The following is a 15,320-nucleotide window of genomic DNA, read 5'->3' as shown; positions in this document are numbered from 1 at the left end:
GGGGAAGATGTGCCACTTTGTATGGCCAAGTGCAAAATCTGCACCACTGCTACTGTGTAGGAACATAATTTAGGTGCTTTAAAATATGGTGGGCAACCTGGGCCCTTTTCCTTGAAGAATTCAAAAATACTTCACGAGCAAGGTAGAGTTCTGATCACAGGCAAAGAAGGATCTCTATCAACTCTGTTGTCATAAGGATATTTGCAGAAGCTGCTCTGAATGAAGGAGTTGCCCCTGGAATCTTCCCAAAGGCAAGAGTTATAGATGCTTCTGGTAACTATAGTTACATATAACTCCTTTCTGAAGAGAAATGAAAATAATATGCTATTTCAGAAAGCTATTGGTTTCTTTAATGAAAGAAAAAACTGAAGACCATCTAGGCATTTTTATATGTATTATTTTTCCTTCTGCAAATTTTAGCTGAGGCTGATGAGAATTTCCAAAATCTATGAATCTAGAATAGAAAGTCCATGTTATGTAATGCCTTGAATCTCCACAACCAATATAATTACAGTAGTTAAGCAGTTGTTTTTCTGACTACCAAATTAATTTCTTATAGTCGATCCTTTAAACAATAATTTTTATGGGATTATTTACATAGCTATGATTCTTGAGTAATATGAGGAAATCAGTTTAGTTAAAGCCCTGCAGACAAACCAATGCTTACAAAACATTCTTACAAAAGCTAAACATTTAACTTGGCAAGTAGATCATAATTATGGTAAATAGAGGAGATTAAAGAGGATAATAATATAAGCTCTATTTCCAGTACATGAAAATAAAACACAATTTCTGTAAAGTATAACCTCAGAACCTGAGAAATCTGTGTCCAGGCTATAAAATATCCATTCACCAGTCTGGTACATGGATGAGAAGTGGGAAAGCACTGAAACAGTAAATGAGTCTGCTTGCTTGTTTTTCTAGCAGTCCAAGTAACAATACTGATAATGCCTCATGATTCACAACTAATATGCTCCCTATCTTAAGCAGCTGTTAATATTTCTGCATAGAGCTTGAAAACATGTATCAGTTTTAAGTATTTGTTGCAACTGCCTGTGGTTTCAGAACTAAAGGAGGATTTTTCGTAGAGGCACATTTGGGCCTCTTTGAGAGATCTTCACTGTTCCATCATAATTCTCCTTTGGTCTCCTCTGTAGTCAACAACAAAATTTTCTGTATCTTGTTGAGTATGCAGAATCAGACTTTAAATACACTGAAGGCAAAAGAAATATTGATGCCAATATTATGCATATCATACTCCATACTAAGCACTGTGTTTTGGGTAGTGTTTCTCAGTGATAGGTTCTGTATACTTTGCAATTCACAGTAATACTTCTTAAGCTTTATTATTTATGTATTAATTTTTCACTTGACTAGTAGTATATGCATCCTGTTCTCATATCTTAAATTATTTCTTCTGCTCTTGTTTTAATTACCCAATATTCAAACTCTCAGGTATTGTTTCTATGGTATTTAATTTCAGTTTTGAACTCACTCCTTTTTCTGATCACTTGTAATGGTTTTTTTTGTGTTATTTCACTGAAATATTTCATTGTTCACAACGCTAAACATGTCATCTGATTTTTACCTATTGACCTACAAATGGTATGAGCACTTAAATTGCTTAAATAAACTAAATAAGCTTAAACATCTAGCTCATTACTTCTCCAACTACTGTACGCTTTTAGTTTTCTCAGCTTACAGAGTTTGTTAAATTATGTGTTTCTATTTACAGACAAAATAATTGGAAGAGTGACCAGGGATCTGCAGGAACGAGGGATTCATTTTTCAGTAATTTATACTGCAGTGAGACCTTCAAGGGTGAGTAATCTTCAGTGCCAGAAGTGTCAGATTTTTATCATCCAACAGCTTTATGTTTACAGAGGAACACTGTAGATGATTTTCAAGATTACACAGGCAAGCAATCTGTATTATATGAGGTTTTCCCCAGAAAAGATTGCATGAATTTTCATATACAATAGCTATATCACATAACTATAGAAGTTTTACTGTTCTAGGAATCCATAAATCTGCCATTGGCTGTAGAACTTACTATTATTTTTAAGAACTGTAAATTAAGGGGTTTTTCCTCCATCGAACTCTAATGGTTTTATAATGAGTTCTACCTGAAACCTTAGAAGGCTTCCTGCTGTGGCTGATCAGTAAGGAGAGTGTTACTAATTAACTGAAGGCTACTAACGTGTCCATTTTTAAATTAATTGGTTTCATTCCTTTTAGTCAATACTTGTTATTTACAATTGAAAGGTAAAGTTTTGATCCTTGTTAATAGTCAGAACATCATTTATAGATCACATCATGCTAACAGTAAGTAGCAATGTGAAAGAGTTATTTATGCAGAGTTACCTTTTTGTATGACATTCAGGTTGCAATCAAAAAATATTCAATTTTTAATTTTAATGTGATGAAGTGGAAGACAGTCCAGCCTTGAGAAAAACAGAATCCAGTTGCCATTATAAAGAGAAATGTACAAGGGATGGGTTGAATCCTAAAAAATGTAATTTTGAAAGAAACATGTCTGTCTGATCCAGCAGTAACAAATCACCTTTGACTCAACACCATCATGCCAACTAAATCATAGCACTAACTGCCACATCCAGTTTCTTGAACACTTCCAGGGATGACAACTCCACTACCTCCCTGGGAAGCCTGTTTTAATGCTTGACAACCCTTCCAGTGAATAATTTCTTCCTGATGTCCAGCCTGAACCTCCCCTGGTGCAGCTTGAGGGCCACTTCCAGTCATCCTGTCCCTAGTGACCTGGGAGAAGAGCCTGACGCCCACCTGGCTACAACGTCCTTTCAGGTAGTTCTAGAGAGCAATAAGGTCTCCCCTGAGCCTTCTTTTCTCCAGGCTAAACAACCCCAGTTCCCTCAGTCACTACTAATAGGACTTACTCTCTAGACCCTTCACCAGCTTTGTTGCCTTCTCTGGACAAGCTCCAGCACTTCAATGTCTTTTTTATAGTGAGAGGCCCAGAACTGAACACAGCACTTGAGGTGTGACCTCACCAATGCTGAGTACAGTGGGATGATCTCTGCCCAAGTCCTGCAGGACACACTATTTCTGATCCAAGCCAGGATGCCTTCAGCCTTCTTGGCCACCTGGGCACTCTGCTGGCTCATGTTCATCCCACTGTCAGCCAGCACCCTGAGGTCCTTTTCTGCTGTGCTGTTTTCCACCCACTCTTCCCCCAGCCTGTAGCTCTGCATGGGTTTGTTGTGACCCAAGTGTAGGACTCAGCACATCACCTTCTTGAACCTCATACACTTGGCCTCAGTCCCTCAAGCCAGCCCATCCAGATCTATCTGTAGAGTGTTCCTACCCTCCAGCAGATCAACACTCTCACCAAGCTTGGTGTCACCTGCAAACTTACTGAGGGTGCCTTCAATTCCCTCATCCAGATCATCAATACAGAAATTAAACAGGACTGGCCCCAACACTAAACCCTGGGGAACCCCACTAGATGTAGCACCGTTGACCACTACTCTCTGAGCCCAGCCTTCCAGACAGGTTTTAAGCCAGTGAAGAGTGCCCTTTTCCAAGATGTGGTCTGCCAAGTTCTCCAAGAGAATGTTGTGGGAGACTGTATTAAAGGCTTTACTGAAGTCCAGGTAGACACCATCCACTGCCTTTTCCTCATCTACTGTGTGGGTCACCTGTCATAAAAGACCAGGTTGGTGAAGCAGGACCTGCTTTTCCTAAACCCTTGCTGGCTGGGCCTGATCCTCTGGTTGTCCTGTGCGTGCTGTGTAATTCTACTCAAGATAATCTGTTCCATAACCTTCCCTGGCATTGAGACCAGGCTGACAGACCTGCAGTTCCCTGGATACTCCTGCTGACCCTTCTTGTAGAGGGGTGTGACAGTGGCCAACCTCCACTCGTCTGGGACCTCCCTTAGCCAGGATGGCTGGTAAATGATCAAGAGAGGCTTGGCAAGCTCTTCCACCATCTCCCATAGTATGCTCTGGGTGAAATCCATCTGTTCCCATAGACTTGTGAGTGTCATAGTGATACACCAGGTCACTACTTTCTCTTGGATTGCAGGGGTTCTATTCTGTTCCCAGTTCCTGTCTAGCAGCTCAGGAGGCATGTTGCTTTAAGAATAACTGGCCTTTCTGTTAAAGACTGAGGCAAAGGAGGCATTAAGTACCTCAGCATTTTCCTCATCCTTCATTAAAATGTGTCCCCCCTGCCCCCACATCCAATAAAGGATGTAGATTCTTCTTGGCTCTCCTTTTGTTGTTAATGTATTTATAAAACCACTTTTTATTATCTTTCACAGCAGTTGCCAAATTGAGTTCTAGCTGAGTTTTGCCTTTCTAATTTTCTCTCTACATGACCTTACAACATCCTTGTACTCTTCCTGGATTGCCTGCCCTTTCTTGCAAAGGTCATAAATGTTTTTTTCTCTGACTTCCAGCAAAAGGTCCCATTCAGCCAGGCTGCTCATCTTTCAGCACATGGGCATGGCCTGATTCTTTGCTTTTAAGATTTCCTTCTTAAAATATGTCTAGCCTTCCAGTGTCCCTTTGTTATTAAGGACTGTTTTCCAAGGGAGTCTCTGAACTAGTGTCCTGAACAGGCCAAAGTGCACCCTCCAGAAGTCCAAAGTAGAGGTTTCGTTGACCCCCTTCCTCACTGCACCACAAATCAAAAGCTCTGTCATTCTGTGGTTGCTATGCCCAAGACAGCCTCTGACCACCACTTCTCCTGCCAGCCCTTCTCTATTTGTAAACAGCAGGTCTAGCAGGGCAGTGCCCCTGCTAGGCATCAGGAATTTATCTTCCACACACTCCAGAAACTTCCTAGACTACCTCCTCTCTGCTGAGTTTCCAGCAGATATTCAACACGTTAAAATCTCCCCCAAGAACGAGGCCTAGTCATCATGAAACATCAGCCAGTCACTTATTGAGTATTTCATATGCCTTTCCTTGGTTTAGGCAACAGGAAAGACATTTCTGGGGTTGTCTAGATCTAGCATGAACAATGCTGACAGGATCTTGAGAGGCTGCAGGGTTTTCAGGAGAGAACACTAGGAAAGGTGTATGGCTGTTCTTATCACGAAAATAAAAGCTAGAAAACCTGCAGTTAATAGGTATGTGAGGAACTCCATTTATCTTATCCAAAACAAGAGTAACTTGATTGAACTTCATAAATGTTCTCAAAGCTGAAAGTGGATGAGCCCCTCAAAGGTGTTCTGCATTCGATCCAAAGTGACGCAGGTTTTTGCATGGAGGTAGAATCTTGAACCTCTGGCTGTCCATTGGGATGATCTGAATAGTCCCTTAAGATTCTGGCACAAAGGCTAGTTCTACTGAAGAAAACCAAGAAATTTCTTCGATAACCTACCCTGTGAAAATAATTCCAGAGACTAGATTTTGAAGAACAAACTTAGAATAAAAAGACAGAGCAGCATAAGGGAGCAAATATTTACATTCTCTGTACTATATTTTTGTGGCAAAGGAGAGAATATGAGTCCAAGACCTGTGATCTGCCTTTTTTCTGTGGTTTGGTTTTTTTTTTGGTTGTTGGTGTTTTGTTTTGTTTGTTTGTGTTTTTTGTTTTGTTTTTTACAAGAGCCAAAATAAAAATAAAAATTCTTTAGTTACTGTGGCTTTTTACCATTTGAAACCAAAGGCACATAGGCATTCTTAGCTGAAAATTGCATTTAGAACAATTGGAATGAAAAATATTTTTAATTAATGGAAGAATTTGAGTTAAGAGATGGAATTTTTGTATGAATTTTAAAAGTTTGTTGAATTTTAAGTCTATGCATATTTCAACAGGCTTTCTAAATTAAAATAACTTAGTTTGAGCAACTGAAGTACTTTTAAGTAATTAAAGCAATCTATTTTAAGATGTCCTACATTTTTTAAAAATAAGCAATTTAACCTTTTCTTAATTGTATAAATTCAGTGCTATATAAAACAATTTGAAGCACTTTTTCCCCCTCATGATAACTTTAAGTTATTTCACTGCATTCAAGGTTATCAGCTTCTGTATAGAGCTAGAAAAGGCCAAGCAGAATGTACTTTTGAGGGTTCATCAGTCTGTACATTTGCATGTAATATCTTCTTAGCATGTACTGCATATCTTTGGCTGTGCTTGAACTGTTTCATAACCATAAGCAACAATACTAACTCCCCTTGCTTAAGCTATAAGGACTATATTGTATGGTCTAGAAACTTCAGGGTCTCTCCTCAGTGATAGTCAAGATTGATATTTATGAGAAGTAAAAGGCTTTAATCATATTGAGAAAGAGTTTACATTACTTAGTGCATTTGCAAATCCATATCAATCATTCAGTATTAAAGATTTGCATTTACTAAGTTGCCTTATTCTCAGAGATGAAGGAAATCAGCTTTAAGTATTATACTTAAAAAAAAAGAAAAAAAAAGACAGCTCCTTCTAGTCAGATAAATTGATTTTATACAAAGAAGTTCCCAAAAATGGACATTTTTAAGATACTTCTCTTCTGAAAGCTCTACCCCCTTGCTGTTGGGCAGTTGATGGCTTCAAACCATCATCACATCATATTCATTTATTCTGTTGTCTCAAGCAGAGAAAAATAAACATTGAGAAATGAACATGTTGGAAAAGGTTCCAGACAAGTATTGGCTTTACAGAAAATGAATTAATGAGACAGGAAGTAAAAACTCCCCTGTGATTGAGCCTCTTTTCTGATTTGATGAAAAAAGATGTGCTTAGTTTAGTCAGTGCAGACACAGATGCCTTTTGGCTATCATAATTATCAGTTCATTACCCCAGTGCATGGTGGAGTTTTGTTCAGGCTGCCTCTTGTTCTTTTTCAGCTTCAGCATGATTGGAGGACTAGAGCAGCTCTCCAATGATGAAAAAAGGCTAAGTGAACTGGGATTGTTCAGCCAGGAGAAGAGAATACTTCAGAGTGAACTAGTTGCAGCCTCTCAGTACAGCCTCTCAGAGCCTGCAAGAAAACTATAGAGGGACTTTTTACAAGGGCATGTAGTGATAGAACAAAGGTTTAGATTAGATATCAGGAAGAAATTCTTTACTGTGAGGGTGGAGAGGCACTGGAATAGGTTGCCCAGAGAAGTTGTAGATGCCCCATCCCTGGAAGTGCTCATTGCCACGTGGCATGGGGCTCTGAGAAACTTAATCTAGTGGAAGGTGTCGCTGCCCACAGCAGAGAGATTGGAACTAAATGATCTTTAAGGTCCTTTTCAACTCAAGCCATTCTATGATTCTATGTTTTGAAGCTGAAAGACAGATTTAATATTCTGGAGGAGAGACTGCTTCTAGAGACCTATCCATCATCTCATAAGAGATCCACCTTCCTCCAACAAAGCAAGTAGCAAGTCTTGTGAGTCTTGTTCTGAAATGCTTTGCCTTCTATGTGGGGCTAAGTTGGAATGACATTGAGAGAATGATTTGTAACACCTAATTCTGGGCGAGTGAAGTTATCACCCAGGATTCTCTTTATAATCAAGGACTTTTTAGGGTCCTTCTGACCGTTTTGCAGAGGATTGCTGAAGTATGAGATGAAACATGCCCTTCATAATCTCCTTTGTGTCTAACCCCCATAACGGCAGTCCTCATGCTTAGGTCATATCTTGACATATATGTATCATCAGACAACTCTCGCTCAATGTTTATCGTATTCTTTTTCATGAAGAATGAGAAATTTATCCCAAGCATTGAGGACTCTCCTGACAAGACCTTTCTATCATTTGAAACTCATTTGATAGTTTATTGAACTCTGGAGAACCAAACACCAAGGGCCAAACAGTACTTCTTCCACTCTTGCATCAGGAGTTCTCATGAATATATGAATGTCTGTGCTCTTGGGGTCTTTGATCAAGATCACCCCTGTACTTGTTCTTGCTGCAAGCTATTTTTTTGGCTTGTGGTTGTAATGCATAATTTTACATTGCTGTTGAAATTGGAGAGGTTAAAAAGGCTGCAGTGGTTTAAAGACAATGCTTTAAATCATATATCTCATCATATTTCCCGTATTTCAGATCCTCATGGTGGCCATGTAATACTTTTGCTAGTTTTCTTCTGAAACTGCAAAAGACAATTTTATAGTTGTTATTTTTCCAGTTAAATTGAATGCTCAGAGACCACATATTGCTAAAAGGAGATTTATGGCTGTGTCCCAGCTGATATTCATTTTGTTGATTCAACTTTTTACAGATGCATTATGAAATGCTGTTTAAACCTTCTCTGCTGCCTCCACATTTTCAGAGAGCTTCAGCTACCCACAGCTTTGGGCTGCTTCATTCTGCAAACTGTTTGCTGTAGTTGGTGTTTCTGTGTGTTGAGTCTTTGATCCCACTCAGAACTAAGCAATATGAGTTATAGAAACTTTATTCAGCCAGAAGTAACATTCGAATCTGAAGCACAAGTGGTTACTTTTGACTATTAAAAAGCATCTCTTGAAGGTATCCTTAGGTGCTATTGATGTGCACCCCAGGTGGAAAGAGTATGAAGATTTTATCTGCTTTGACAAGTGCTTGTGGCTACATTTTCTTTGTTTCTTCCTTCGACCCAACACATCTTTTAAAATGCATCACATTTTGCTGTGCTTCATCTTCCACTTACATCCAGCTCCTCTCTGTTTTTGACCACTCTGAGGAGACTGCTGCAACAGCCACCCCACTGACTTCACAGCTTCTGGTTAATGGAATGCTTTTGACCATTTAATATACTCAAAGATTATATAATGTGAGCTTTCCCATGAATGAAACATTAGAAAAATGTTTATAATGCCATTTGCAGGGGTTGAGGTGTGGATTTAATACTCTCATGCATCCTTGAATACAGGAATTGCCTTATTCATCTAGTCTTGTATTTTTACATTTGAGTGAGCAATTATGGTTCAATATAGTATAATAAAGCATCACTGTTTCCAGCCTAAAAGAAGAAACCAGAGGAATTCCTCATCCTTTAGTCCTTTCCTCTCACCACTTAAAGAATTGCATTATAATAAAAAATAAACTGTAACTTGTAGAGGAAGAATGTACACTTGATCATTCCCTAACTCAGTTTTGAGCATTTTTTTCTAATACACGTGGAATATTTTTAAATAATTACAAAACATCTTGAAGTCTCATTGTAGACAGTTAGTTGTCAGTCTAGAGGAAAAAAATGAAAGAAGAAAACATTTAGCAAAAATAGCTTTGAAATTGAACCATAAAGATGTGAGAGATGCTTGTTAGAAATTCTGTATGATTCATTTCCTGAAAACTAGTGGTTTACCTTTAACTCTAGACTTTGCAGCAGGGTGAGCTAAAATTCACCTACTTTAAAAGTTTTTACAACTTCACCTTACATTTTATATTATATTTAGATATATATATATGTATATGTATGTGTGTGTATGTGTGTGTGTGTGCACGCGCGCTCATTGACTTCACTGCTAAATGAACGGCAGCATGGAAGTGAGCTATTATTCTTATCTGATCAGAACAATTTTGCTATTTTTCGCTGCTGGCTTTTTAAGGCATAGATGAAGCCTGTACAGATGTTTCATATAGATCAAATAAAAAAGTTCTATTTATTTTGCATTTAAAGCAAATGACCAGGAAAACTGGGGGGGGAGGAGTGGTGGAGAAGGACACAGGTGACGATGAATTTTTTCTTAATAAAAAACCCAGGAACTGGGAAAATGCAGGTATAAAAATTGCAATGAATACTCTAAAAGATATAGTCATATATGAGCAGAGGTCATGAATATAATAAGTCAGAATAAAATTAGGGTATAAGGCTAAAATAAGACAGAATAAATTGAATGTGTAACTCTAAACAAGCATATTGATATGACATATTGGTAGGCATGCTAAAAACTTTCAATGAGAAAATGCCAAGGTAAGAAGTGACAGAATAGATCTGTAAAGGACTGCTGTTGTCTCTTAAAGGAAGTTTGGATTCAAGGAGACAAAGGTAAATATTCTGAGAATTCTAAAGTCCTAAGAACTGTCTGAAAACTAAGGCTGAGCACAGCGTGCAAGTGCTATGACTTTAACCTAAAGATTTAAATACTCTATCTGTGATTTGAAGAATTGTCCAATAATCTCCACTAATTATGTTGTGACACTGTTTACATCTGTGATTCAAACTGTTTTAACATAAAATATTAAAAGGTCAAACTATATGTAAAAAAACCATTTTTCCCCTCACTCTCCTCCCCACATGGAAACATACCAAACTGTAATTAACAGTGAAAGGGAAGTAATAAAGCCATGCTTCAAAAATCATAGTCCTGTATGCATAAGGAAGATTCAAAGGATATAAATTTTGCAAATTTAGTAAAATAGAATACAGACCTAAAGAGATCAGAGGAACAACATGCATAAGATATAAAAACTATTCATAAAAATGCATTAGACAGAAATCCTTTCTGGGAGCACTGGATCTAATGAAAGAGAAAATGAGGAAAATGAGTGACAATGCAAAGCCAAGCAAACTGTGTGTTGATCATTGCTCTGGTGGAACATAGTCAAGTTCTCAGTTTTTCAAAAATAACTCAAAACTTTCACTGCTAGTGAGGTGGCAATAGAAGACACTTCAGAATAAAAAAAAAAATTAATAGTGTCATATCATCAAGGTCATATATTTTTCACCAGAGTTTAAACTAAAATAAGAAACTGCCAAACTGTCATAATGATTTCTAATGTACAACTTTTAAATTACAATTTATATAATATATGTGAAAATTATAAAATAGTTTGGCCTTCATCCCAGAGGAGTAGGATGTTTCAAGTGTGACATGGGTTTTGAAAAGAGGCTCCATATCTCTGGAGAAATACAACCAGGAAGCTTACCTCCCATACTGACAAAATTGATTGAAACTGAAATCATAAATATGTGAATATACGATGAAAATACAATATGGATTCACTGTTCTCTGAGAGGCATAAAACATGCAGGTAAAAGTAGTTGTGTTGCTAGAGTAAAAAAGATAAAAATGTAGAATTATTCTGGAGCAGAAGTAAAAACAGTGAAGGTAGGAAACAAAGCATAAAAATAAAGGATTCATGTTCACAATGGGGAGTATCTGCCAGTGGGATTCTGTGAGGATACATCTGATGTTGACGCCTGTGCTGTTCAACAGTTATTAGTATGAAAAGGAGTCTGAAATACAAAAGTGCCAAAGTTTGCTGATGTACTGACAAGTTGGAGAAACCACTCACAGCACTGCATTACTGGGTAATAAAAAGACAGATGCAATCCAGTCCGAAGAAAAGTAACACAAGAAAAAACTTAAATATGCATATTACACTGTCGTCAGTCGCTGCTATTTCTCAGAAGAGCTGTCACATTGCAAATGAGGGTAGATCTGTTGGAGCATCCCAGCAGTCAGCAGTTACCCATTATTTGGAAAGGAGGACAAAGCAGCAAGTGTCAATTAATTCACTAAGCTCTTGGTAAGTGCAAGTCTGCCAGTGGAATAGTGCCTGTGGTTCTGGATATCACATCTCCAAAGGATACGGTAAAGTTATGAGATTCAAATATTTTAGCCAGGAAAAGTGACAATTCAAGAGGGAAATAATAAATAAAACCACCAATAACATGGATGATCTGAACTTGAAATAATTACTCACTGTATCTGGACAGTATTCATGACTATCACCACTCACAGACCACAATACAGGAATTCAGGGGCACCGAGTTCCTTTAAAGAAATGAAGTAAACTGGGTTTGGATGACAAAAGCACATAGATATCAGTGACTAGATAAACTAATGGAAGAAAGCCAGGAAGGATGGATGGAAATAAGAACCTAGTTTATACGTTCATTTGTATGCAACCTTCAACTCTGAAGGTTGCTAACCCAGAGATTGCAGAAATCAAAGAGGGCATTCTAGGACAAGTATTGTTTGTATTTACCCTCTTCTTATTTTAGCTGCCAGTTACAATCAGGAGCACTGCCTGTGAGCTGGGTGGACCTTTGCTCTCATACAGTTTAGCTGTTCTCATGTCTTGGCAGTGGAAGTTTGGGATATTGACATAGCATTTCTCTGGGAGAGGAGTGTCAAAGGTAATATGTAACTTAATTAACTAAAGGCCAAGAGCCAGAAGAGACAGCCAACAGACTAAGTAAAGCTCCACTAAAAGAAACTCACAGACTTTCCTCCTCATGCTTCCCTGCTAGGTTGTTTTAGAACTGCCACCTTTGAAAATGAAAATAATTGCCACATCATTAAAAAACAAACAAACAAACAAACAAAAACAAAACAAATCAAAAAGCCTGCTGCAAGTAAATCATTATTCTGCTGGCAATCTGGAAATCCATAACAAGAAGAGACTGGAAATGGGGTACGTGGCATCTCAAGCTTGATGCAGTCTTCCTTACTTTAAGTGAAGCAGGCTGGATTCTCAAGATCCATACGATTAAGCATCTGCAAATTGCCTCTGTGAGCTCTGAATCCTTTCACTATTCATTGCTGTTGGTGAGCACAGAGACTTGTGTCTTCAGTACCATCTCCAGACACCAAAGCCCATAGGCGTGATCCTTTTCAGAGAAAGACACACACACATTGCCATTTTGGGGAAGCAAAGGGTTAGAAATGGGAAATGATCATATCTACCCAGAGGATCACAGTGTATGTGTATCCTCTGAAGACAGTCCTAGTGCTGAAAAGCCAGGAGATGAGACATGTGTGGCTGTGTGGCTAGCTAGCTTCTTTATGTTGTCAGAGCAGCCTTGCCCTATGTATCTACCTGCAGTACTTCTCGTCTTCCTTCCCTTTGTAGGAATTGAAATTAAACCTGGTAAAAGAACATGCTGGTGCAATCACAGAGATGCCTCATGCACTGGAAAAACCCCATTTGTAGCTGCACCATTTGATTTGTATTGCACCCTCTGTTGTCTGTGCTAGAGGAATAGCTGTTAGAGGAACAAAGATGCACTATACCAACGACAAAAAAATTAATTGGTAAATGCAGATCTCTATCTTGGGAGATGTGTGTGATCTGATAGCAGAATAACAAACCCCTAAGTTTTGGTGCATCCAACCTGTAACACAGTTAACACTAATTAAAAGAAATCAGTTTTATTTCTTTTTAGTTTGAAATGGCATTTCATATTCTGTCTTTTTTTTCTCCTTATAAAACAATTCACTCACCTATGTGCTACAGATAAAGAAAGTGCCACAGAAAGTTTTGATTTTAGAAATTCGATGTTTTGTTAGGTAGGAAGACATTTTGTTTTGCAGTTCTCAATCTGCTGTATTTATGCATGTAGTGGTTGTGTCTTTACTTTCTAATTCTTAGCTGGCATGTGATCCCCTAAAGTATTAGTCTCTGTTCAAAGCCATCTAATGTTTTCCTGCTATTTGAAACATAAAAGTGGGGCAACATTATACATACATAGCCATTGTATATACAAAATGGTTACAAGTGGAATCTTTAAGGTTGGAAAAGACCTCTAAGATCATCAAGTCCAACCATCAACCTATGCAGCCATTAAACTCCTAACTGCAGCATATATGCCTCTAAAATTAGGAGTATGAAAACTTTTAAAAGTAATTTTCAAACATATTTGTGATTTTAGCAGAGGAATACATCCTTGCTTTAGTGATGGATAGTTCTACTGAAATGGTCTCCCTAAAAGTTACTTTTTGTAAAATCCTAAAGGCTTTTCCATAAAAATCTGTGAACCCAGAACTGCATGCAACTGTCTGTTTCCAAAGTTTGTATGTTAGAATTTTAGCATACAAAGCTCAGAACTAGCCAGTGTGTTAATGACATATTAACAGACTGTTAATGTAGTGTTTGTATATGGAAACACAGATCTTATTTCTTTCTGAGGACAGTATTACCCCATCCCTGGTAGCTGGCAACTCTAAACGGAATCAGATTTCGGTTAAGTAATATATGGTATCTTTGTTTCTAGAAAGCTGTCTAATTTGACTGATTACAGAAAATGGTGGTGTTAATATGCTTTGAGGAAATAGACCTGTATGGTCAAATTCCTGTGCAGTCACCTGTGCTAGCAGCAGTCAAACTACAGCAGCCTAAACACAATGGTGGAAAAGCTCTGGAACCTGCCAGTGGACCCCTGAACTGTTAGCTGGGGATGCTGTAAGAGAAGAGGCCAGTGAGCTCAGCATGAGATTGTACTAGTCATTGTTTATTCTGGGTCCAGCCTAATATCATAGCACTGTACTGACCCATGCAGACATACCAACTTTCTCCAACCTCTCATGGGAATCTCTGTTATTATGTCGTTGGTGTCCCTGGCAGACCACAAAAAAAGGGCAAGAAACTAATCTCTTTCCTGCCAAAATGCCACAGGGATATTTTTTGATTTGTTGATGGAAGCATTGTTGTAAAAGCTGTACATAAAGGTGGTGCCTGACATCAAATGCATGGCATATTTTGTTCTTGTTCTACCTTTTCCATTTTACTAAAACCTCACCATTTACAATTTTGCTGAAGCATTGCAACTGTTGTTCTGAGATGGGATTTCTGGTTTAGCCCAAGTGATTGAGAGACTTCCAAGATCGATATTTAATGAATCATGAGAACTACATTCTACTTTTAGTGCACTACAGTATGAAAGTTAAACCCCAGTTTTTCTTACAGCTAGATGTCTCTGCCTCTGGGGCTCCCAGCCAAATCATTTGCAAAATCTTGCAATAAGTTTCTTGCCTTATGTGGAGCAGAACTCTTGCAAGGTGAATGTTGGATCCTGCTGTGCCTCCTCACTGTTTAAAACTCCTTACTTCATCCCAGTACATGTTTTCAGCATGACCCTGACAGTATTCCTTGGTCCTATCCCTCAATTTTTCTCCAGATCTGAACTTCCATCAGTAGCAACTGTGGTTGAGCCAAATACTCAACCAGGCTTGCCATTACCTGGCAGAGAAGCTTGGCTGTGGTGTAGGAACAGCAATAGGCATCAAGCTGCTAAAGCAATCCTACAGGAATGCAGCAATAAAGATGGTATTTGTTTTCTAATATGCCACACCTTATAAATTTCAGTTTTCCGAAGTTTCATATCAAAGCATCTTGACTAGGTTCAGTAACTAGCAGCCACAGAGGTGGCAGTTCCACCTAACTGCTGGCCAAGGTTGCGTGCTTTGGTCTCATTATGGTTTGGTTGTTGGGCTAAAGACTGGTAGGAGATGAAGGAAATTCTGACACTGAGATTGATGACATTGGCTGAGATATGTTAGCTGGAAGTTTTAGCTAGGTTTTCCACTACGTTGGTGGAAACATGCCTATTTTGAGATAAACTTGGAAGAAATAAAAAGGCTTATCATGAGAAATGAAAGCACGGTAATCTCCTTCAAAACAGCATGGATAATATTT

The 15,320-nt window shown here is 38.3% G+C and overlaps 1 protein-coding gene across 1 annotated transcript in view; it reads left to right on the top strand.

The window, feature by feature from the left end:
• The window catches only part of ATP6AP1 (ATPase H+ transporting accessory protein 1), a 48,358-nt gene that overhangs the window by 13,048 nt on the left and 19,990 nt on the right, over positions 1-15,320 (top strand). Inside the window, exon 6 of the mRNA XM_071552507.1 lies at positions 1,736-1,821. Coding sequence (XP_071408608.1) covers positions 1,736-1,821 — 86 coding nt within the window. The remainder of the gene's footprint in view (positions 1-1,735; positions 1,822-15,320) is intronic.

This window comes from Pithys albifrons, chromosome 3 (genome assembly GCF_047495875.1).
Source record: "Pithys albifrons albifrons isolate INPA30051 chromosome 3, PitAlb_v1, whole genome shotgun sequence".
In the NCBI taxonomy this organism is placed as follows: Eukaryota; Metazoa; Chordata; class Aves; order Passeriformes; family Thamnophilidae; genus Pithys; species Pithys albifrons.
Note: the sequence above shows the minus strand (reverse complement) of the source record. Positions and strands in the feature narration are given on the sequence as shown.